The sequence below is a fragment of the Helianthus annuus genome, chromosome 3 (assembly GCF_002127325.2).
Source record: "Helianthus annuus cultivar XRQ/B chromosome 3, HanXRQr2.0-SUNRISE, whole genome shotgun sequence".
Classification (NCBI taxonomy): Eukaryota; Viridiplantae; Streptophyta; class Magnoliopsida; order Asterales; family Asteraceae; genus Helianthus; species Helianthus annuus.
Window position 1 is genome coordinate 174,580,047 of NC_035435.2, and position 24,115 is coordinate 174,604,161.

The window sequence follows — 24,115 nt, forward strand, 5'->3', positions numbered from 1 at the left end:
TGATTGCCCAGACCCATCCAGAATACGAAAACATACAGAATAAAAGATTTTTGCACATGGCAGCCTGGCAAGTAATAAGAAACCATCCCCGTATGCAACCCGCTCCTCCTTCGGATGCCGACTCCGACGGTTCAAGGGTTGACGATTAAGTTTAATTATCTTGTCGTGTTAATTGTGTTGTTTATTTAGGTTTAATTATGTGGTTTGTGTAATGTTTTTTATTTTTATAATTTTTTTATATTTTTTATGTATAATTTCATTTGGTATAATTTTTTTTATTAAAAAACATAAGAAATCTTTTTTTTTTACAATAACAAGAAAACTTTTTTTTATTAATTAAAAACTCCCCATCATGTGGGCCCACTACAACCGAAATGGACTAGTCCTCTGGAGAGGGCCAAGCCCTCAACAAACCAACCTAGTCATCTCCTCTAACGGTCTCGTCCGGTGGGAGGGTGGTCCGATGAGTATACTCCTCCAACGGACTTGCCATTAGAGATGCTCTAAATATTACTCTATGTAATGTAACAGTAGCATTAAACAATTAATGTAACACTAGCATTAAACAAGTTTAAGCCCATCTGGATCAGGCCCAAATTCAGAGTCTTATAAAGCCCAACTGGCTCTAGGACCGTAGGACAAGTAACAATATAATATATTGACAAGGCATAAGACCTATTTAAGCCTATATTCCTTTTTTTGCATTTTAATATTTTTGTTAAAATACAACTTCTAAACTTTAACCATAGTATAACATCTAATCAAATAAGATAGTTTCAAAAAAAAAAAAAAAAAATCAACACTCTACAACACTATAACATCTAATCAAATAAAGATCATTTCATAAAAAAAAAAAAAAATCAATACTCTACAACACTATTTGTTTATTAAGCTAAACGTAATTATTATATATATCAAATCATAAGATGCCTTTGCGCCAGTGTACTCGGTTTTTTGACTTTTGCCCATTTGTTTTTTGGTGTTTTTTGATTTTGCCCTTGTGACCACTAAAAATAAGGATATCCATGCGGTGCCCTTCAATTATAAAATATACAAAATAATTAAGGACCCAAATGCATCTAAACGAATTTCTTTTAATTTCATTTGATTTTGAGTAAACTGCCATTTTGGTCCCTGTGGTTTGGGCAGTTTTGCAATTTTAGTCCAAATCTCAAACTTTTTAAATCCGGGTCCCTGTGGTTTCACTTTTATTGCCATTTTAGTCCAAAATTCAAAAACCTTCATTTTTGACTGTTCCAAAATGCCTATTTTGTCTTCTTGTGCAGGGGCATTTTGGTCCATCTGATTTTAATATAACATATTAATAATTAATAAACCAAATTAAATATATTTAATTTCTTTATTCCCTTATTTAACCATCATCTTCCCCATTTAACCATCATCTTCCAAAAAAAAGGCAAATCTTCATTCATTATGTGCTTCTTCGATCCAAAATCTTCATTCATTATCATCCATCCTCTACAGAATCTCAAATTGACCCTTAAAACTGAACATACATACCCAATACCTAAATTGCAAAATCAGACACAGATCTCACATCCACAAACCCTAAAACCCAAATCCCTTAAAAACCCATTAAAATTGGTTCAAGAAAGCTTACATGAGATCTTAAAACAGATTCCCGACCATAACAGGCAACCCGACATTCTGATAAACCCTAATCTCACCACCCAACCCTGCAGTCACGATCACCAAACCCCATGTCGTTGATTGGATATTGTTGTTGGGGGTTGTAGCAGCGGCACCTATGCCTAACAGCAACGAACCATCATCGGGCTCATGATCGGAGAGAGTGACTTGCCGGAGGGATGAAAACGATCACAAACCCTAGCATCGAGTTAGTGATGAAAACGACAAAATCAGGTACGACAGAGATGATGCTTGTAAAGATGATGCTTCCATGGCTGCCCACCTTCACTGTTATTGAATCTTGATCACTGTTTCACCTCAAGATTACACCTTTTGAAGTGGTTCTGTTTTAGGGCTCTGAAGAGGTGGTGGCGGTGGTGAGAATGGGGAGGAGGTGGAGGTGGTGGTGTTGCTTGTGGCGGCAGAGAGGAGAGAGGGAGAGAGAAACAGGGGTGGTGGTGTAGTGGTGGTGCGGTGGGGATGGTAGTGGTGCGGTGGGGATGGTGGTGGTGTAGTGGCGGTGTTAATGGAGGGGTTTGGTGGCGGTGGTGAGAAGGGGAGAGAGTGGCAGTGGTGGTGATGGGGAAGATGATCTATGTCTGGTTTTGCAATTTAGGGTTTGTGGTGGTGATGGGGAAGACGTTGTGTTTTATAGGGTGAATAATAATAATATTTAATTAATAATCAGTTGTAATAAAACGAAAATGACAAAATTACCCTTGAGGAAAAAGACAAAACATGAGGGTTTAATTTAGAGAATCTGGTCTGATTTCACTTTTGGACCAAAATGGCAATAAAAATGAAACCACAGGGACCCAGATTTAAAAAGTTTGAGATTTGGACTAAAATGGCAAAACTGCCCAAACCACAGGGACCAAAATGGCAGTTTACTCTTTGATTTTATAATTTATGTTTCAAGTTTTTCACTTATAAACTATAAATGAAATTATAATTCTTACTAACTTTTATTAAAAAAAACAAACATGTCAATTATAATTGATTTTTCTACTCTTTATCGTGATAAACCGAATCAACACATTGAAAATATCATTAGTTAATACATAAAGGCGTCATGATATCTTTTTCGATTGCTATATTGAGTGTTTGTATCGTACTCATACCTAAGGATGAGTAAATGGTACCATGTACCAGTATTGAATTTTTCAAACCGAAATATTTTTGGTACCAATTCAGTACCAACTTTTGGCGTTTTCGATACCGGTTTGTACGGTATCAGTATTTACTGGTTTTAGTCTTCAAATACCGGTATCGTATTGTTACCGAACCTTGCCAAGATGCGCAAGGAAAACCACCGAAAACTCACCGCGAAGCGCGAGAAAACCTACTAGTTTCTATAAAAACTAAAAAGTCAATACTCTACAACACTACTTTGTTTATTAAAACTAAACGCCACATTTTTGCTCCAAAAGACATGACTTGATGGTATGACGTCTCCGCTTTATTCAAGAGATGAAGGATTTAAATCGTGCAATGTACAAGTTAACAAGTTATGATGTATTTATCTTAAAATGTTTAGGAGTTTCTTCAAAAAATAAAAAAAGCAATAGGATGACAACTTCTTGAGAATGATTGTGGCCACATAAACTCAAAGTCCATCCACTACACATCCATATTATATAACCTCCATAACTCTCATTTTACCTTTTTGCCCTTTGTCATATAACCCCCTCTAAAGGGGGTTATTGTGCCTTATGACTACGAATAACCTTAGGTTGCTCGGTGTAGGGCTTGTCCCCGGGGCGTCCAGGTGCGGCGACGAGCCGGAACACCGCTCCCCAAGTCGTCCGCGTCGCAAACGTCCAGGCCAAGACGAGCCACTTCTTTATACTAACACACACACACATATATATATATGGGATGGATCATGAGAAAACTAAAAAACCTAAAAGACATACCAAAATTCTTTTTTTTTTTGGATTTTTTTAATAAAAATAAAAACTGTTTTTCAATAAAAAAAAATTGTACTGCACATGTGACTTAATACGAAAAAGCCTAACCCACCCCCACCCCACCCCCCATAGCCTTAGTTCCTCAAAGATACCAGAGAACTAAGAAATACTAACGATATAATCATGGATTGTCCATAACGAGCAGGGACACTACGACCACTCGTGTCCTAAAAAACGAGAGGGGTCAAAATTATACACCGACTAGCGCTCGTTCGCTATAAGAGATCAAACAAATAACAATGTTATGATAAGTAAAGAACATAATCGGTGATCGTAGCCTGTATAAACTAACTCATTATCCCAAGTCCTTAATGCCAAACTAACCTAACACTTAACACTTAACACTTGATACAAAATCCGAGGTTTTTTGTCTAAAAAACCCTTGTTGCACCATACTAATCTCAATATCGTGGATCATTTTAGATGTACATTTATACGTTAATGTTAATAAACATGTATATGCTTTCAAACAGAAACAAATGTAAGTTATGAAGCATTACACAGAGTAAAACTTTCATAAACCTCGAACCAAGTTGAAGCGTGCATGAAACTTTTCGTATACAATATTAAAGAAAACAAAGATCTTATTAACCAGGTCTATCGAAGTATAACGAGCATGGTCAAAAAGGGTGCGGATTACAGAAACAATCATTAATAACAACAGACCTCGATTTCTTCATTTTCTGGGGCCCGAAGAGTAAAGTTACAATATTTGTATCGTCGTTACTTTTTACCAGTCATACCCGCAACCACCTGCAGCGCGATCCAAGGGGATTAGTGAGTGTGTTATATGACCAGACAAACAAACGAAAACCTCAGACAACATAAAAAACAAAGAGATATGTTACTCACATCGCTTAATACAGGTGGAGGAACTTGCTTAGTTGATTCAAAGGAATCCAGCATAGGGCGCACGAACGCAGGAAGAAACAGCCCTAAAATTCAAAGTCAAAGTTAGGTTTGTGACAAGATTATTATAATTATTATCAACTGCTGACAAGATTAGGTTTATAAGACTATTAGACTGGAGGGTATGGGGGCCGGCTTAGGCCCGGCGTGGCCCGGCGCTGCACCCCCATAGGAACGGTGCGTCTTCTCCGGCCTCCCAACGACGTGCTCGACGGGCCCAGTTTCTCTCTCCTCACACACACACAGCTATACATACATACATATATATATAAAGGGGTTCATCCCCCACCCCTCTAGGTCCATCCCCCTTTAGGCCGCGCTTACGTGGCGGTGACGTGGCGGCCCATCCCCTTGGGGATGAGGCTCTCCATACCCTCCAGTCTTACGTATACTTCTACTGTGAACAAATAATTTACTTCATTTTACATGAAACTTTAACGCTAAAACATAGAACCATTAGAAATGTGGGGAAAGTGTGAAACTTGAAAGAACGATTTCAGCATTTGCAAGACCTTGGTTTAAAAAGGCGCACGAGGCGCTCTGGAAAAAGCATCAAGGGAAAATATACGTGCCTCAAGTAGTTATGGGTCGAAGTTGGTCAAAACTAGGGTGTGTTAGAAGTTTATATGTGAACACACCTAGAGAAGAACTTATTAAAGGACACGCACCTCGGCTTTTGGGCATAAATGCTCTGCGTTTTTAAACCAAGTTCAAGATTAAGACAATCTTATAGTATAAGAAACGAAAGCAAAGCTGGCTTCCAAATTTGAGGAGTCTAAGTGTCGTAATGCTATAGTTTAGGCTGTTTAGTTTCAGTTACATGGCATAATAAGATAAATACAAAGCACAATAAAAAACTTAAGCTGTTCATAAGCTCTCTAGTATCCCACAGGAAGGACTGCTTGAGGACATTTACAGAACTTTTTTGTCAATTATGAATTGATTATATATACTTTGTACCATAGTTGTCAAAGGCGCAAGGCGCTTAAAAAGTGAGGGCCTGATATAAGCAAGCCGCATAGCCTATGCAGTCAATAGCGGTGCTATAGCACGGCTATAGTGGTTAGCGGACCTCAGGGTGTGTAGCGGTTCAAATAGCGGTGGCCTATAGCGGTTCCGCTATTAGCGGCGCTAAATACTGCTATTTGGCAACCTATATAGCGGTTATAGCATGGATTTTAGCGGTAAAGGCCCAAATGCAAAATAAAACCTAAATTGAAGCTAAATCTTTCAATCGCTGGAAGCTAGTGCCTCGTCTGTCACTCACAGTTCATCTTGGTTTCGAATTTTCTTCTCTTCAACAGTTTAGGCATAAACATACATGTTTTAGGGATTTCAGCTTGTTTATGACTACTTTAGGCTGGTTCTAGGCCATAAGAATGTCATCGAGGCGCCTGGATAGTCGCAGGAGGCTTTCGTTGCGACTTGCCTCGCCGGAGTGGCTAGGTACGCGCTCAAAGGGCTTTTGGTGTAGGCAGTTTTCAACTTTTCATTAGTATTTCTGAAACAGGTTCTTCCAAAAACTAAAAGTAGTAGTTAACTAAAGATCCATACATCTAATCCCCTGTCTGAATCGAACTAAATGAATCTGAAGATATTATCAAATCCAAGAATCAGAAAAGCAGAGAGAGAGAGAGAGAGAAATAAGGGTTTATTACCGAAGCCACCGATGAGGCAAGAAGCAGCGACAATAGGTTCTTGTACCACGAACATCCTCAGCTTCTGCATAACCGTCATCTTCTCTTCTCTGTCTCCTCCGCCAACGTATCTTGTTAGGGTTTCTTTCTTTGTTTGACCTTTCTTGACTACCACCCTCCTTTCTACTTTTACTTGGTTTTATACACGGTAGACTGTGAAAAACAAAATATTACTATACTTTTAATAAAAAAAAAATTAAAATGATTGCAAACTAAGGGCATGTTTGGATAAGCTTTTTGAAACAACTTATTGACTTATTGGCTTTTTGAAAAGTCATAAGCTCTAAAATGATGTTTGGCAAAGAGGATGTATGTGAGGGGGAAAAGCCAATAAGTCAATAAGTCACAAAATCCTGACTTTTCCAAGAACCCAATAAGTCAATAAGTTATTTCAATAAGCTTACCCAAACATGCCCTAAAACAACGGCAACAATGTAATTTTTAATGGGAGACATAATCGTAATTTGAACTAGGGGTAAAATTGTAATTTGTCAAAAGATTAAACGATAGTAAGACTGTAATTTAAGCTGAGGACAAATTCGTAATTTTTAACTGAGGGCACTTTGGGGGGTAAAATTGAAGGGTAATATAGTCATTTAACTGAGGACAATTTAGGGGGTAAAATTGAAGGGTAATATAGTCATTTCAAGTCATAGTTAACAGATGTGTTAACAACTTTGACACCGGGAGGTAAAGTTGCGACATAACAGCAAACGTTGGGGGGTAAAATTGCAATTATTTTCTTAGGGGGGTAGATATGCCAATTGCCCTAAACCCCAGAGGGTAAACTTGCAGTTTACTCAATTTATTATTTATTTAACAGATACGTGTATTTTAACAAATTTATGAATTTGTTATACCCATATTAAAATACAAATTTGTGCAATGTCATATACCCAACTTGAGCGAAATGGCTTTTTTATTAACTCTTAGACCGTGCATAGACGTAATGGCTCCATTTTGGGGCGTTCTTGTGCTTGAAAACGCCCAAACACGTCCAGGATCGTCCCCCGGGGAGGGGGTTTTTTTTTTTTTTTTGAATTTTTAGTGTTTAGCGTTGTATTTTCCACGCCCATGTTCAAAAGTTTTTGGCTAATCAGTGATGTTCTACTTTTTCTTGTCCAATAAAGTTTTTTGATAGTTTTTATTTAATTTTATTTACACCCTTTTTTTAATATAATGCCCACATCCCTACTACATCCATTTTAAAGAAACGTCTCATTGTTGACTGGGCTGCCACATAAGGCACAACGCCCAAAGGTGGGGCATTATTCACCCCAATAACACATGGTCTTATACTTAACGATCATCAAGCTATATTATATCAAGGAATCTTTTAGTTTACTTTAAAAAAGCCATCTTTAAATTTTCAACATTTACAAAAAGAAGATGGGCGGTAATAGTGTTGGCCCATTATTGGTTGAAATGGGCGGCTAAGGTAATAGTGCCAGGCAGCTGCCTGGTACTCCCCTATTGGCCCAATAAATTTACGCTTTTATTCCGCTTTAAAATTACGATTTTGCCATCAGTTTAAAAATATGTTTTTGCCCCCACATAGAAATAAATTTACGTTTTTACTCGCAGCTAAATATTTAAATTTTCCCTCGATTCAAAATTACGATTTTGCCCCGTTTAAATTTACATTTTGCAATTAGTTTTTTCCCTTAAAATTACGATTTTGCCATCAGTTAGTTATCTTTTTACCCCCACTTAAAAATAAATTAACGCTTTTGCTTCCAGCTAAAAATTTCAATTTTGCCATCGGATAAAAGTTACGATTTTACCCCGTTTAAATTTACAAATTTGCCATTAGGTTTTTTTCTCACAGCTACGTTACGAATTTGCCCTCAACTTAAATTTACATTTTCCCCGCCGTTTTTGTTTGTTTTCTTGGTTAAATTACAATTGCACCCCCAGTGTAGAATTACAGGCATGCCGGCAGCTGCCTGGCACTCCCCCATTGGTCCATTTAATTTACGATTTTATCCCTGAAATAAAATTATGATTTCGCCCTCAGTTAAAAATTACGTTTTTCCCATGGTTTTAGTTTTTTTTAGCAAAACTATAAAAAAATTTGTTTTCATTGGTTAACTCCATTTAATTTTTTCCCGTGTCAAGGAGCTGCTTAACACTCACTCATTAGTCCTGAAAAAAACACAGTTTTGCCCTGAGCAGAAAATTACCGTCTTATCATCGTTTTAATTTTTTTCCTAGCAAAATTATAGTAGTGTTTTTTAATGAGTTAATTATTGTTTTCGTCCCTGTGGTTTGTCAAAAATTACTATTTCAGTCCATTAGTTTAAAAATTGCGATTTCTGTCCCTGAGGTTTCACTTTCGTAACCATTTCAGTCCACCTCGTAACCATTTCAGTCCCCGTACTTACAGAATAAATGGATTGAAATGGTTATGAAAGTGAAACCACAGGGACTGGAATGGTTACGAAAATGAAACCACAGGGACTGAAATCGTAATTTTTAAACTAATGAACTGAAATAGTGATTTTTGACAAACCATAGGGACGAAAACAGTAATTAACTCTTTTTTAATTGATTGAGAATTATTTGGCCATCGCCCGGGAACGCGGGCGGGGCAACCACTAGTATAATACAATAATCACATATTCATAAAATGTTTGGACAAATATAAGATATACACAATTTTTTTCTCCTAAGTCTAACAAAGATACACAAGTGTGTAACCACTCAAAACCATACTAAATTAGGGTTTATGAAGTGGCGTCGAGAAGAAGAGCTCAGGACATTATGGCGAGTGTTTACCACAAGGAGAAGGCGGTGTTTCTTCACCTCCCCTCACCTTCGTTTCTCCTTTCTCTCACACACGCAAAACTCCACTCAGTGACTACCCCCCGCCTTCATTTCCGTCACCTCCATGTGGAACAAGTTGACTGGGTGTTTCATGTTTTTCCGATGATGGCGACATGGTGGATTCTGTATGCCCTTACAATGATACGGATCCCCCATGATCCACCCAACTATTAGCTCCATGTTCTCCTGATCAATCCCACATTTATTTGCATTAGTTGTTAGAGTCTTTTATTTTTGTTATTTTAATTCCTAGAAGTGCTAGTGGGTAGTTGAACCACTAACCCATCTTCCTTATTTCCTGCATTACGTGCATGTTTTGTAAGCCTTTAAAAATGCATGTTTGGTGTTTAATGGAGGACATAAAAATTTGATCAAAAATCTCTTAACATTTACGATTCTTATTGTTATTTTATTTTGGGAGACCACCGATCTCGAACTCGGTTCTATCATTTGGTGCTTTCATTCCTCGTTCTCACCTTCCATCATGCCGCCTCGCCGTGAAAACACAACCGATACCTCTTCCACCGACGCATTGATTGCTTCCCTTGCCGAATCGGTCAACAACTTGGTTACCTCCACAACTGCAACCACCAACCAGATTGTTTCTGGTCAAGAACAACACAAGGCTCACCTGGATATTATCATCAAGCAATTAGCGGCCCAGTATGAGCAAACAAACAACCTCATTGCTACACTTCTTCGCCCCGATCCGAACAGACCTGGCCCTTCCGGGTCGAACACTCCGCCACCACCACCGCCACCACCGCCACCACCACCGCCACCACCGCCACCACCACCGCCACCACCACATCCTGCAAACCACAACCCCAAACCACCGAAGATTACCCTTCCCACGTTTGATGGTTCGAACCCGTTGGATTGGCTATTCCAAGCCAATAACTACTTTATCTACTACCCCATTTCGGACGCTCAACGGCTTTACTTAGCGGTATTCTACTTCACAGGTGATGCACTTAGTTCGTACAAGCATCTCTCCAACAACCGGTTACTCGGAACTTGGCCGGAATTTTCACGATCCTTGGAGCTCCGATTTGGTCCTTCTTCCTACGAGAATCACCAGGCGACCCTTTTCAAACTCCAGCAAACAACCACTGTGGCCGCGTATCAAACTGAGTTTGAACGACTCACCAACAGGGTCATCGGTTTATCTCCCGAGACACTAAAGAACTGTTTCATTTCCGGACTTAAACCGGATATTCAAAGTGAACTAGCTATCCATCATCCTCAAACAGTGCATCAAACATATGGATTAGCTCGTTTAATTGAAGACAAGTTTCATACCGGGATCCTTTCTCCGACAGTGGAACCGAGTCCGAGTCAACTCACACCGGCGTCAACTCCATCACAACCGTTGAAGCGCCTCACTCAAGCAGAAATGCAAGCCAAGAAAGCTGCCGGCATTTGTTTCCATTGTGACGAAAAGTTCCAGTCGGGGCACCGTTGCAAAACGCCACAATTCTTATTGTTTGAACCACCAACGGAACCGCCATGGGCCGCCTTGACTACACATGTGGGTCGTGAGGACACGACCCGTTTTAATGGGGCGGGTATTGATACGGATCCCTCATGATCCACCTAACTATTAGCTCCATGTTCTCCTGATCAATCCCACGTTTATTTGCATTAGTTGTTAGAGTCTTTTATTTTTGTTATTTTAATTCCTAGAAGTGCTAGTGGGTAGTTGAACCACTAACCCATCTTCCTTATTTCCTGCATTACGTGCATGTTTTGTAAGCCTTTAAAAAGGCATGTTTGGTGTTTAATGGAGGACATAAAAATTTGATCAAAAATCTCTTAACATTTACGATTCTTATTGTTATTTTATTTTGGGAGACCACCGATCTCGAACTCGGTTCTATCATACAACTTGCGATCTTAACAATAAACAGTAAACTCTGTAACAAATAATTGAATTGACAAGTGTCAATATTGGTGACAAACAAAAGGTTACGATACAACACCGATATTTTTCAACATGTAAGGTATAACAATACATTTGTGTTTTCCTTTAGTTTATCAACTAACTAGGTTATGTCCCCGTGTATTACACGGGTTGAACCATAAAATATTATAAAAGTCACAGCTTTATAAATAAACAAAATATAAATAAATTACAAATTACATTAACTACAAGTTAATATTTGATATATTAATGTCGTTTTGCTTATTCTAACAAGCTAATTAGATTGTATTTTTGCACCAAATAACATATGAAACTGGAAATTCTCATCACAGTGGATGACCAAAGAAAACTGGTTAAATTTATCACAGTCAATGACACCCAAGATGAAACATAAAATAGCAATAGCAAGTCTAGATGTAGCCATGGCTACTGTTGAATTTGACATTATGCTTTATGCTATGAAAACAATTACTTGAAACGGAATAATCAGAACTCAGTTAACTAAAATAAGAAACATTAAGAGTTTATTAGATCAATTATGTTTTCTTAAATTCTTTTATGTCACTCATATGATGTTCTTTACCTGTTTTTCCAACCACCAATTTTTTTTTTTTGACCCACAACCTTGAAGCAGAAGTATCACATAATAGCCACAAAATTAATGTTATATTACGTAAAACTCTAGAAGTTGATTAAAAATAAAACTAATCTTAAGATAAGTTCATGACAATACCCTGTTGGATCTTCTGATTGTCATATCCAACCAATTTAATAAACTTGCAGTTTCTATGTTAACATGTTTTGATAAACAGGTTGTGTTTAGGGCGACCTATTTAATCCTAAGCTAAAGTGCTAAATAGGTCGACCAACCAAGCTATTTAACCTATGTTCTACAATCAGTCGACCCAATTAGTACGTCTACAACTTAATTACTACTTGTTAACCAACATTTAGATGAAGGGGTTATATGGATGATGTTTAGTTTACATGATTTTAAATGCATATGGGCTACAAATATATATATATATATATATATATATTTATATATATATATATATAGAGAGAGAGAGAGAGAGCGGTTAACCTACATTATACTTCCTCTATATAGAGAGCGGTTAACCTACATTATTAGTAATCGTACATTACATACGTGATAATCCTGACCGTAGGATCAAGGGATTAAAAGCGTGATTAAATAATTGTTTAAATGTCTGTCTAAAACGTAATTATGTGAACCAAAGGTTAAAATGGTCAATTTCCTATACCTAAATACCCGGCTAAATCTCAGTATCTAATCAAAAAACCATATTTGATAATCAAAAATTTCGGTGACTTTCAAACGATTCCGACCGACGGAGAAAGACGATTAACAACGGTGAACAACCAACGACCATCGATTTCACTTGAGAATGACGAATACGGCATTAAGAGGTATCGATTAAATCATCTTCTGAACCCCGTTTATTTTGTTAGCCAGTCCCAACTTTGTAGTTGAACTAATCGGCGGTTACATTATATGTTGAAGAAGCTAAAAGAGAAAGACGGAGCAAGAAAAGAAATGATCCGGTGAAGCCGGTGCACATTAGCGGCATAACTACAGGTTTGATGTTGATTGAAGTTTTTTAAGCCAAAATTAGGGTTGGTTAACTAGCGTTATTTGATAAGAACAAGCGTAATTTTTTGTTGATTCATTGATATGTAGTAGCGGGATTAGCAGGCTTAACATTAGATGATGATGATTCTTTTGAATGAACTAGCGGAATTAGGTTACATTGTGAAATTGGGAATTTTACCACTTGATATTGGGGCGTCTAATCTAATTGTGAAATTGAATCGTTTGAGCTAACAAACGACATTAACTACAGGTTAGATGTTGATTGAAGTTTTTTAAGCCAAAATTAGGGTTGGTTAACTAGCGTTATTTGATAAGAACAAGCGTAATTTTTTGTTGATTCATTGATATGTAGTAGCGGGATTAGCAGGCTTAACATTAGATGATGATGATTCTTTTGAGTGAACCAGCGGAATTAGGTTACATTGTGAAATTGGGAATTTTACCACTTGATATTGGGGCGTCTGATCTAATTGTGAAATTGAATCGTTTGAGCTAACAAACGACATTAGCATGATTGATATGTAATATTGAATTAGGTTACATTGTGAATTGGGAAATTTACAAGTTTTAAATATGAAACTTATAATATTGGGGCTTCTGCGGTAATTGTGAAATTGGTGATTTAGAGGTAACAAGCGGCATTAGCATGCCAGCTATTACATATGTTGAATATTTGATATGACCTAGCGGTTCTAGCTTAAAAATTGTGAAATTGGAGATTTTGAGATAACAAGCGGCATTAGCATGATTGTTTGCTTGATTTAAATTTTGTATTGAAATATGATGTAGGGGTTGCTGATGATGATGATGATTTTGAGCCCCCGATTCAGTCGATAATGACAAAGCAACCTCAGAAATTAAAGGTTAATAAAAAGCATACAAAATTAAGTCTACAAGATGATGATGATGCCTTTGAAGTACCTATTAGAGACTTGATAGTCAAAAGGGGTGAAAACACAAGAAAAAGGCCAAATACTACAACTAACCAAGATGGTGATGACTTTGAGCCAGTAAAAAAGAAACAATCGAAAAACGAAAAGCAGATGGATCCTATCGAGGGGAAACGGAAGATTACCGATGCAGAACCTATTAGGACAGAACCAAGACCGTACTATGATTATCATCATGATGTAATAAGCCTACGGTGCAGTCCTTCAGGTTTTATGGATACAGTTAAGCACTTTACTGAAGCGCAGGTGGCGGATGTGAAGAGCATTGGATTTGGTGAGGTCCTTAATATAAAGCTTTATCATATAAGCACACGTTTAGGGTATTGGCTCGTACGAAACTATGACGAGCAATACAGCACACTAAACATAGGAAATCACAAGATAGAAATCACCCGAGATTCAGTACATGACGTGTTTGGTATTCCAAAGGGTAATGTTATTGTACGAGAAAAAAATAAGCCTAGGAAAGGAGCAATAGTGAAGAAAAATACGGCTACTCAAGGCGCAGAAACAACCATAGATGAGTTCAAAAACCAGTGGCCAGACACAAACAAAATTACTCATACTTTACTTGCAAGAACTATGTCAAAGCAAACCACTGGCGGACGATTATTCAAGCTAAATTTCCTAGCCTACTGGAACACTTTGTTTGTAGAGATAACAAAGTCAACAACTGTTAAACAAAGTTTTCTACTTGCAATTGACAAAGAGGAAGACATTCCAAATCTGGATTGGTGCTCCTTCGTTTTAGAATCGCTGAAACGAACAAGACAAGGTTGGAAAAAGTTAGACTCACAATACAATGGCCCGGTTGCATTCCTAACGGTATGTTATGTACACATCTTTAAAGGTTATGCTAAATACGATATTAATATTAATAATTTGGTTTTTTTCAAAAAACAATATGCAGCTTCTATACAGCCATTATTTCAACAAAAGACACAAAATTTTCGATGAAGCTGTCAAAATGCCTGTCATACAGTATGTAACCTCTGGTATGATCGACGACGTGGAAGAATATTTATACAACAACGGGCCGCTAAATGTTGAAGATTGTGATGAAGTGGAGAAAGACGAAGGAGCAAATGATAATCGCCAGGATCAACAACATGTTACTGCCTCACGCATCAATGGCGATGATCATCAAAATCAAGAGTCTACGACCGCACCATTCGAAATCGTAAAACAGAACACTTCGACGCTGTACACTGACCTTTTCGCTGACAACATCCCGATACACGAGGCAGCTGCGGTACAAGAAAACCTCACCGAATTCAATACATTAGATCAGCGTATGGAAGATACGGATGAGTACATAATACCACCAGTGGATACGACACATGTCTACAACAGAAGAAACCTGGCTGGAAACCTGGATGGGGAAGATCCGATTGACGAAGGTGACATACCATCAAATACGGATTGGTTTGATGGGTGGAATCCGAATGAACATATTTCAGCTTTGAATTTAGATGAAATGGACATAGGGACACAAACGCAAAAAGAGATTGACTACTGCAGCACTCCGGTTCAACTAACCGGGGTGATCTATGATCATGCTGCGTGGGAAGCCTCGAAAAAAAGTAAAAAGGTAAACTGGATTTTTTGTTTTTGTTACTGTCAATAACACATGCTATAATACTTGTTTATGATGTTAGAAAATAATTACTGTACATGTAATAACGCATATTGGACAACAAATTAATAACGCATGGTTGGGGACTTCAGAATTTGACAGTTGGGGTTTCAAAAAATGAACGTATGCTGCTGCTGGTTTGGGCTGACATAAGTCTGGACTAAGGAAAAAATACATATGACTGTCAAATAGGAGGCCCATTAGCATAAATCTTGATGCCATAAAAAGTGCAATGGGCTTCTAATTTTATTTACTACCCACAAGTTTGAGCTATTGGTCCAATTTTTTAGTAGTAACACATATCCTGATAATCACGCATGATATTAAAAAAAATGAAACTTGGCTTCTTAGACTGGTAATCACGATTGAACTTTTTGAATGTCCAATTCCGCAGGTGTTGTTGAAAACAATGGACAATAATATAAAGAAATACATTTCTCTGGTTTCGGATATGAATAATCTCGTTAAGGGGGTAAAGGAGAAGTTTTTCTGGGATGTTGAAATTATGGAAAGGTGTAAAAAATGGAATGATGCGGTTAAAAATACAGTTTCTAAAAATACAGTTTCGATACCTGATGACGTAAGCTCTGCTGGTGATGAGGTGGTTCAAAACAAAGTTGGACAGGGTGGCGAAACAAATCAAGAGTTAGAGGGCGATGGAGATGCAAGGTTGGAACATGAAAACACAGGGAAAGATAAAGGTATATAATAATTTCTCTTATTTGTTAATATTTACAGGAAATTATGATTAATAAAAACCAAAACGTTTGGGATTTTATAGGATGTGATGATGTTCATAATACCCCATTTGATGATGGTGGTATTTCGGACTCATGCCTGGCTGCCTTACAAACCATCGAACCAGGCGTATACAGACAGACTACAGAAGGTAACAAAAATACGTTCATTACTAAAAAAAGGTACATTTTTGTAGCTTGTGATTACAAAAAAATTAACCAAATCAAACATAAAAACAGTGGCACAAGCAGATGTGGTAAACAACATGGACCAACCTGTAAATTTGGCAGAGTGCAGTCAGCAACAAGCACATAAACAGAATACAATAACCGACGCCTATGATAAAGAAAAGCCTCCGACAACATCAGCTGATGAACCTGATGAAGTGACCGAAGCAGAAATGCAGTCGGTTGAGACACTTTTAAAATTGGCTCCAATCCTACAAACATCAAGTGCAAGTAATCAAAAGACTCCTGTGTCAGCGAACACAAATAAAACGGATGACGAGAGGCATACACACCTAGTGAGAACGCGTATCAACATGATCAGGGAAAAGAACGAAAAGCGGATGGCAGAACTAGGTGACGCATACAGATCACCTTACTGCAACAGGGTAACCGACTTATATGAGCCACTTTTGGGACGTGACCAAACAATCATCTGTTATCTCTTAGCTCCGGTGGGAGATATTGGGTAAGATTTTTAACCCTAATAATTAGTTTAAAAATTTCATCTTTTTTTAAACTTTTCTTTGTTGGTATTAAAAAACAGGACATTGATATACAAGTCTGACAGTGGAGTCGAAACGCTAAAAATCATATTTGAAACCTTCCACCCATCGCAATACATATCATATGGTGGAATGGACGCATTTGTAGATGTTTTAAACTTTGAAGAGAAAAAAAGGGACAAAAAATCATCACCCTACAGGCTGTTCTTGCCAACTACAATATTGGTAAGTTTTTCAACAATAATCACGCAAGGTTGAAAATTTAATATGTTAATCACGCATGGTTGCATTTTTATATATTACACACCCGTGTATTAATGTTTAATAATGAATACATGTTTAATGTTACCCAACCATTCTATATTATAATCACTCTTGTTAACGCTTAAATGGAGCGATGGATTTTAATGAGAAAAATCACGAAAATTCTTGCAGCAAGACGAAATGTTTGAGCCAAAAATCACAGATAGTGATCGATTGAAAGTATTCGGACCAAGCGTAGACGATATATTGTGTAAGTATCAGGTGAAGAAAGTTGACAAAGTTGATCTCATCTTCATTCCAGTACTACTTTCTGATCATTACTGGTGCCTATGCTTTAACATGAAAAATGGAGATATCGAGTTAATAGATAACTCTAGGTATGCCGAATCGTTTACCAAACGCTACCGTGGACGCCCCGAAAAGCTGGTAATTCTAAGTAGCTTTTTATTATTATGATGAATAGGTACTAATATGATTTTTTATCGTGCTTATAGCGGAGAGTTCTAATACTATACCTAAAAGGCAAAATTGGACAAAAAGAGTGGATAACAAAGTTGGAAAAGGCAAAAATAATTCGAAAGGAAATGGATTGGAGAACTCTTCAAAACGGTTGTGACTGTGGTGTCTTCACTATGAGACATATGGAGACATACAAGGGCAAATCTCCATGGAATGCAGGGTTTAAAACGGAAGACCAAAAGAAGATGCAAGATTCACAACTACGGTTTTTGCGGTACAGGTATCTTAGTAAGATTGTATTGTCCGACTACAATCTTATAAGGAAAGAGGTATACGACAAAGCTACGGACTTTATGAAGAATTCGATACCCGCAGATGCTTTGCACGATCTAGATAGCAAAATAAGTAACAGATTGGATCAGTTCTTCAACCTCAAAAAGGGGAAACAAAATGAAAAGTCGTAGGACTACTATCTTGCTGTCTTTTGTTCCAAACATCTTTGACATGTTGGATTTTTTATTTTTATTTATAATTCTAATAATTTCTGGTTATAAACATAAACTAGTCGGACATTTTCATTATTCAAACACACAACTTTCATACAAAATATAAAACACTTAGATAGACATGATTTCACACCCCATATGATTGACGATACATAATAACCATCAGAAATAAGTCTCTAAAAACTGGATCTTCAACTCCATAGAGCATCCTAAGACGGTAATGGCGTCCGCAAGTTGTTTTAACTGTTTCTCATCCCGCTTGCCAAGATCAACCATAAACATCATAGCCACCTCTTTGACACTTGAATCTGACATACCAGACAACAAATTCAGTATCTCTTCTCTCCTTTTCATGTTCTCTCTAACCCTATGAATGTTAGTTTCCAGCAAGTCTTTACAAGACTTGTCTTCAGCTATTTGATCCTCGATTCTCTTTTTTAGATAAGCACGCATACCAGATGACGAAGACGAACCACTCGATGAAATACAAGAATCTGCCATATTTTAAAATAAAAATTGAACGGATAAAAATTGAACGGTTTTCCAACGATATATAAAAGGGAATTGCAGAGCAAGAGGACAATATAAAATTATTGACCATGACAGCTGTTTTTTCTTTTTTTTTTTTTTTTGTAGTTTTCTTGGCCCATTACAAGTACATATGTTATGTAACAAAAAATCACGCATGATACAAATTAGATTGCTTTTATGTAAAATCACGCAAGATACGTTTTTTTTAATATAAAAGGAATCTAACTTGTATCTTGCGTGATTTTATACCGCATGTCCAATTTATACCGCAAGTTAGATTCCTTTTATATTAAAAAAAACGCTTGAAGTTAGGAAATCACGCATGTCCAATTTATACCGCAGGAATTAAAAAAAATAACGCATGCCCAAGTTTTATCCCGCATGAAGTGATAATTAGACAAACATTATCAGTATACAACTTGATATATAAAATACTTATCACTCCAAATAATGAAACCCTATAACTAGATAGACTACAATGTCGACAGATCCCGTGAACGAAGCAATCAAGGAGCTCTTGAATACCCGCAGGTTAACGGAACTTGCTTCTAATGTTAACTCTTGTAACAGTATTCTGGATGTGCAGGGAAGGCTATTAGAACAACAAAAAAAAAAAACATGAAGTATGGGGAATGCTGCTGGAAGAACCAAAGTCTTTGTTGAGGGAGAAAGGAATACAACTGATGAAGGATCAAGCATCTGCAGATAACTTGGTATACTCATATCTGAAAGATGCAGTGGAGACCGTTGAAGAGAAGATGGAGACGTCCGAGAAGGAGGTTGGGAAGATAATGTCACCGAAGTAGGTGGTATGGCTGATTAATACACTATTTTGTTGATTTTCGGGATGACCTAATGTGTTGTTGGTATTTTGAACAATGGTAGTTTTAAGTCTAGTTTTATGTGTATTGAACTTATATGTGGGGGTATATTTTGGTAAATCATCCACCCATAGCTAGTTATGATGATGAGAATCAGTGTTATGTCACTTGATGTCTCATACTTTTTTGAATGTTGCTTTAGCAATATTGATATGAAAAAAGTGCATGTTAATTATTATCACGCATGAGTTTTTATTTTATTACGCTAGTTATGGAGATGAGAATCAGTGTTTGGTCACTTGAAGTCTCCATTTCAAATAGTCCTGTGTATGGTTATGATTAATCACAAAAAAGGGGTAAAAAAAATCAATTGAGATATTTAATCACGCATATCATGTAAAAAAAACATGTGAATGTCATAGATTACATAAAGTTCAGTCATAACAAAATCATTAAATATGGAATGTTTATGTTGTTCAAACACTACTCGTCTTCGCATTCAAAATCACTATCTTCTGCTTCGTCGGACTCCTCAAACTCCTCTTCGTCACCAGTTTCAACCTCCTCGTCCTCTTCATCAACTAAATTAGGATCCTTCTCTAACTGAATTGCTCTTCTTTTCCTCCCCTCCTTATTGGCAACCTTATCAGCAGCAGTAGCTTCACCCTTTAACACCTTGCAAGTTCGAATGTCATGACCTTTGATATTGCAGTGACTGCATGTCCGACCTCTCTTGCCTTTTAGACTAATAATTTTCTCTTTTTTTGATTTAATGCGCTTATGTGAACCGCGTCCTTTGTTTCTAATACCAGTTGGCACACGGACTGTAGGTGGATCGTCAGTGTTTGGTTTCTCGTAACCAATTAACCTTGAATATCTATCAAACTTAGGGTCGATGGGCTTGGTTATGCGAAGTTCATCAACCATTTCTTTCATCTCTCTCATCCGATCCCTGACTATAAGTAGATGATCGAAATCTTTGATCAGGTTACCAATAAGATACTCTCCAGTCTGCATAATCTCATACGCAACCTCTTTGGCCTTTTTATGCGCATCATCACCGTCAACAGTAATATCAAATGTATTATTAAGATCATTCGGTACCACATCTTTAGTCCATCTTCTCATTACATACTTGTTGGGAATTTCCTTCACTTTGAACATCTTGAACACGAAATATATATGCTTGCACAACAATCCATATTGTTCAAACCTGCGACAAGTGCATAATGCAATTACATCCTCCCCCTTCTTGAAACATACCTACACAAAAAAAATAATAAAAATAAAATAAAAAGGAAACATGGTTTGGCAATAAACGCATATTAGCTGGTGTATATACTATTACCTCTAATAAACCGTCGCCGTGAGCTTTCCAATCCTTCATACTTATCTTCAAAAAAGGTTCCTCAATTTTAGTCTCCATCGGAAGGCACTCGGACAGTGTTCCTTGTAACTCTGCCTGTTGATCAGCAAAAATTGACCTGGTGTAAATTTTCATGGCATCATCCTCTAGAGTAGATTCAGAAAAGTTATCGGGGACTGTATTTCTAGATATATGGTCATTCTTCCGATGGTTGAATCTTTGAATGTCCATTGCACCATCAAAATGGTTAAAGAACTCAACAAGGGTAAGTTGAGAATTCGCCACTTGACAGAAAAAATGGTTTTCGCTCTCTGATCTAGAAGTGGTCCGCATAAGCCCAGACATAGGCTCATGACGATAGAACGCTGGGATCCACGAAGATCTCATGCCAAACATATCATCAATCCACTTATTCTCAGTTAGACCGAAATCAATCATTATCAGCTTCCAGTCTCTCTCAAACGTTTCTGGCGTAATCGAATCTGTCCATACAATGTCACACATACGTCTCTTAAAGTCTTCGTTATTGCACAGCTGATGTCCGACCTATTAAACCAAAGAATTGGAACTTATTGAACAAGGGTAATGAAAAAAATGAATAATGAACATAATAACGCATGATGAAAATAATAACGCATGATGAATATTTTTAGTCTGGGCAAATAAACATATGAAGCCAATACAACTATTACGCCAGTTCTAAACATAATCACGCATACTCTATTTGAACCTAACCTTATCAGCAAGTTTCTTCATTATGTGCCACATACATAATCTGTGCCTACTCTTATCGAACACTGCTTCGATGGCTTGTTTCATCGCGGGATCCTGATCAGTGACAACCACATTCGGCTGCTTACCAAATGAGTTCAAAAATGACTGTAAAAGCCACTTGTATGATTCAATGCTTTCGGATGCTAACAACCCGGCTCCAAGTGTCACATTTCGACAATGATTATCAATACCAGTAAAAGGTACAGAAACCATTTTATACCTTCAAAATGTGAATTCAAAAAATGAATAAAAAAACAAGATGATTATAAAAAAATAACAGTAATAAGCTTGAAGTGATGACTAACTTGTTGGTTTTAAATGTAGCATCAAACGATATGACATCTCCAAACTCAGCATAATTACGTTTGCACAAGCCATCGGCCCAAAACATGCCGGTTAATCGTTTGTTTTCATCAACCGAATGAAAGAATGAATAATCAACCATAAACTGCTTTTTATCGGTCAACCTATTGATAACCATATCTGCATCATACTGTCCGATGTAGCTATGTATCCTAGCTCTAAAATTCTTGCAATCGTCTTTAGTTGCGCCTACATTTTCAAACCCTCCGTATCTTTTTCTCATTATATTAAAGGCTTTCACTGGCCCAAGATTCAATGTACCAAGCTCCCATATCATCTCTTCTTGTGTCTCAGACAGATGTCTATAAGCTGGTAATAAGTGCATATCTTTGGGGCACACGAATGAATGATTATGAGATTGAACAAACTTATCAACCTTAAACAACACCCCATCTGTCGAACAAAGCTTAATTTGTGCTTTACAGCCGGTTCGAATAGTCGGTCTGTTCCTACGTTTATATGGCTTAGACAACTTCGAATAATTCTCATCAAATACCTGTGGTTTATGCCCCTCTTTTGAACACACAAAATATTTAGACTTGATAATACCACCAACATGATGTTCACCTCCTTTTCGAGCGGAGAACCCTGCCTTCTTGGCATATGTCTGATAAAAAACATATGCTTGTTCTATGGAAGAGAACTCCATTCCAATAACAGGAACACATGATGAAGCTACCTCTGGGATATACAATCTTTCATCTACATTTAAAAAATGACAACAAGAAAATATTATAAACATACATAGAAATAAAATAAAATCATGAAAATTGAAACAAAAAAAAAAAATTACGCATCAACTATAAATAACGCATGTAATATAATAACGCTTCAGAATCTAATACCGCATAAACAAAAAACAACCAGTAAATTAAACTTCTCTTGAATTCAAACAAACACTCGTGATTAAAAATACATTTAAGAAAACTAATAATTGTGAAAATGATGGAGATAAAACACAACACATTTAATAAAGCCATTTACTTTACAACTTACTAGTCTGATCGTCTAAGGTAACGTTGTTGTCTGATGTCGGATTCCGATATTGCTCTGCATCATCATGTCCGGTATCGACCTCAGCATCTTCAAATTCGACATCATCTATGTTTCGAGCATTACTACTCTGTGGATCCATTACAAAGAAAAAACTGATGAAACCCTACTCGCCCACCAATAACCGCTAATTTTATAATTTGAAAATGGAAATTAATTGAAACTGATACTGATCGTAATTACCGGGATGCTGGAGATAACGAACTCGCGTAATTTCCTTGTTTTTAGTAAATGTCTGAATTACCCCTGTGACAAGAATGAAAAATACTAATCTGCCCTTAATGATTAAACCTTAATTGCGAGATGATCAAACAGATCTGACGGTCAGCATATTAGCGTACGTGAAGTACGATTACCCCTTTTGTACATTATACTTCCTCTACATATATATATATATATATATATATATATATATATATGAGGGTTTAAATAAGAACGCTAAACATTGTGAGAACTATGAGAACGAATAAAACACCATGAGAACTTGGTAAAAAAGAATTCAAATTTAAAATTTCTTTTCATACTTATCATTATTATCCGAATACAATGTTAGAAATTAAATTTACACGTTTAAATTTACGTGAATTCGTAAATAATAGGGGTGAGCAAAAGGAAAAACCCGACCTTACCCGAGAACCGATCAAACATAAAATATAGAACCGATTCACTACCCTAAATATAGGGTTGGTTCCGGTCCATTGGTCCAAGTTGGGTTTCACCATGAAAAGAACCGAGAACCAACCCGACCCGACCCGATTTTATATGAAAAAATTGGAACTGATCTAAATACCTAGGTACTTGGGTTCGGGTCGGGTTGGGTATATTTTCGGTTCGGTTCTCGGTTATTTTCGGTCCGGACCTAAACTTGCTCACCCCTAGTAAATAAAGAAAATTTACACATATGTAAGTTTGTCATTTACACATGTGTAATTTGTTATATTTACACATGTGTAAAAAATCTAATAAGGGTGATTTTAAGAGGAGAAAATAATTATTTGATGTTGTAATTTTTTTTTAATGTTGTGTTTTAATTTCAATGAGGGTTGTATTAAAAAAATGATTTTGTTTGGTGTTCTCATTCGTTTTCACGGTTCTCGCAATTAAAGTATTATTAAGTACAAAAATATATGTCATATTGTATAGATATATATTTTTGTGTACAAAAGTATAAAGATAAAAAAAAAGTATAACAAGAAACAAAATAAATGCCAATGATCTCTAGATTACGTGGATAAGGGCTTGCATTTCTCTTGAGAGATGCAGGTTCAACTCCCACTTTGTATAGAGTTAGGAATTGGTGAGCAATGATAGCAGACCCAGGGAAACCTGGGTT

General features: G+C 36.9%; 3 protein-coding genes across 3 annotated transcripts; 1 reads left to right on the forward strand and 2 right to left on the reverse strand.

Annotated features, from left to right (window-relative positions):
• Positions 1-4,102: 4,102 nt before the first annotated feature.
• Positions 4,103-6,351, reverse strand: LOC110931021. Its single transcript, XM_022174415.2, has 3 exons — positions 6,188-6,351; positions 4,473-4,555; positions 4,103-4,373 (listed from the first exon to the last, which is right to left on the reverse strand). Exons 1-3 carry the CDS (start codon positions 6,264-6,266, stop codon positions 4,344-4,346), a joined length of 192 nt encoding a protein of 63 aa, XP_022030107.1. The 5' UTR covers positions 6,267-6,351; the 3' UTR covers positions 4,103-4,343.
• Positions 6,352-12,083: 5,732 nt separating this feature from the next.
• On the forward strand, positions 12,084-17,832 carry LOC110931022. The gene is made up of 10 exons (XM_022174416.2): positions 12,084-12,407; positions 12,502-12,576; positions 13,381-14,366; positions 14,452-15,132; positions 15,572-15,878; positions 15,959-16,066; positions 16,155-16,608; positions 16,687-16,870; positions 17,081-17,335; positions 17,404-17,832. The coding sequence occupies exons 1-10, from the start codon at positions 12,386-12,388 to the stop codon at positions 17,830-17,832; spliced, it is 3,501 nt and encodes a 1,166-aa protein (XP_022030108.2). The 5' UTR covers positions 12,084-12,385.
• A 1,809-nt stretch (positions 17,833-19,641) lies between these two features.
• Positions 19,642-22,971, reverse strand: LOC110932655 (protein FAR1-RELATED SEQUENCE 5-like). The gene is made up of 6 exons (XM_022175975.2): positions 22,966-22,971; positions 22,726-22,852; positions 21,672-22,431; positions 21,328-21,586; positions 20,575-21,138; positions 19,642-20,489 (listed from the first exon to the last, which is right to left on the reverse strand). Exons 3-6 carry the CDS (start codon positions 22,376-22,378, stop codon positions 19,710-19,712), a joined length of 2,310 nt encoding a protein of 769 aa, XP_022031667.1. The 5' UTR covers positions 22,379-22,431; positions 22,726-22,852; positions 22,966-22,971; the 3' UTR covers positions 19,642-19,709.
• Between the last annotated feature and the right edge of the window lie 1,144 nt (positions 22,972-24,115).

Excerpts from the sequence above, each read along its gene's own strand:
- LOC110931021 (XM_022174415.2), bottom strand. The coding sequence starts at position 6,266 with ATGACGGTTATGCAGAAGCTGAGGATGTTCGTGGTACAAGAACCTATT. Across the intron at positions 4,556-6,187 it reads TTGCCTCATCGGTGGCTTCG|GGCTGTTTCTTCCTGCGTTC; the intron begins GTAATAAACCCT and ends TTTGAATTTTAG. Across the intron at positions 4,374-4,472 it reads CTCCACCTGTATTAAGCGAT|GTGGTTGCGGGTATGACTGG; the intron begins GTGAGTAACATA and ends ATCGCGCTGCAG.
- LOC110931022 (XM_022174416.2), top strand. The coding sequence starts at position 12,386 with ATGACGAATACGGCATTAAGAG. Across the intron at positions 12,408-12,501 it reads GACGAATACGGCATTAAGAG|AAGCTAAAAGAGAAAGACGG; the intron begins GTATCGATTAAA and ends TATATGTTGAAG. Across the intron at positions 15,879-15,958 it reads AAACACAGGGAAAGATAAAG|GATGTGATGATGTTCATAAT; the intron begins GTATATAATAAT and ends GGGATTTTATAG.
- LOC110932655 (XM_022175975.2), bottom strand. The coding sequence starts at position 22,378 with ATGGAGTTCTCTTCCATAGAACAAGCATATGTTTTTTATCAGACATAT. Across the intron at positions 21,587-21,671 it reads GCTACATTTAAAACCAACAA|GTATAAAATGGTTTCTGTAC; the intron begins GTTAGTCATCAC and ends CACATTTTGAAG. Across the intron at positions 20,490-20,574 it reads ACGGCGACGGTTTATTAGAG|GTATGTTTCAAGAAGGGGGA; the intron begins GTAATAGTATAT and ends TTTTTTGTGTAG.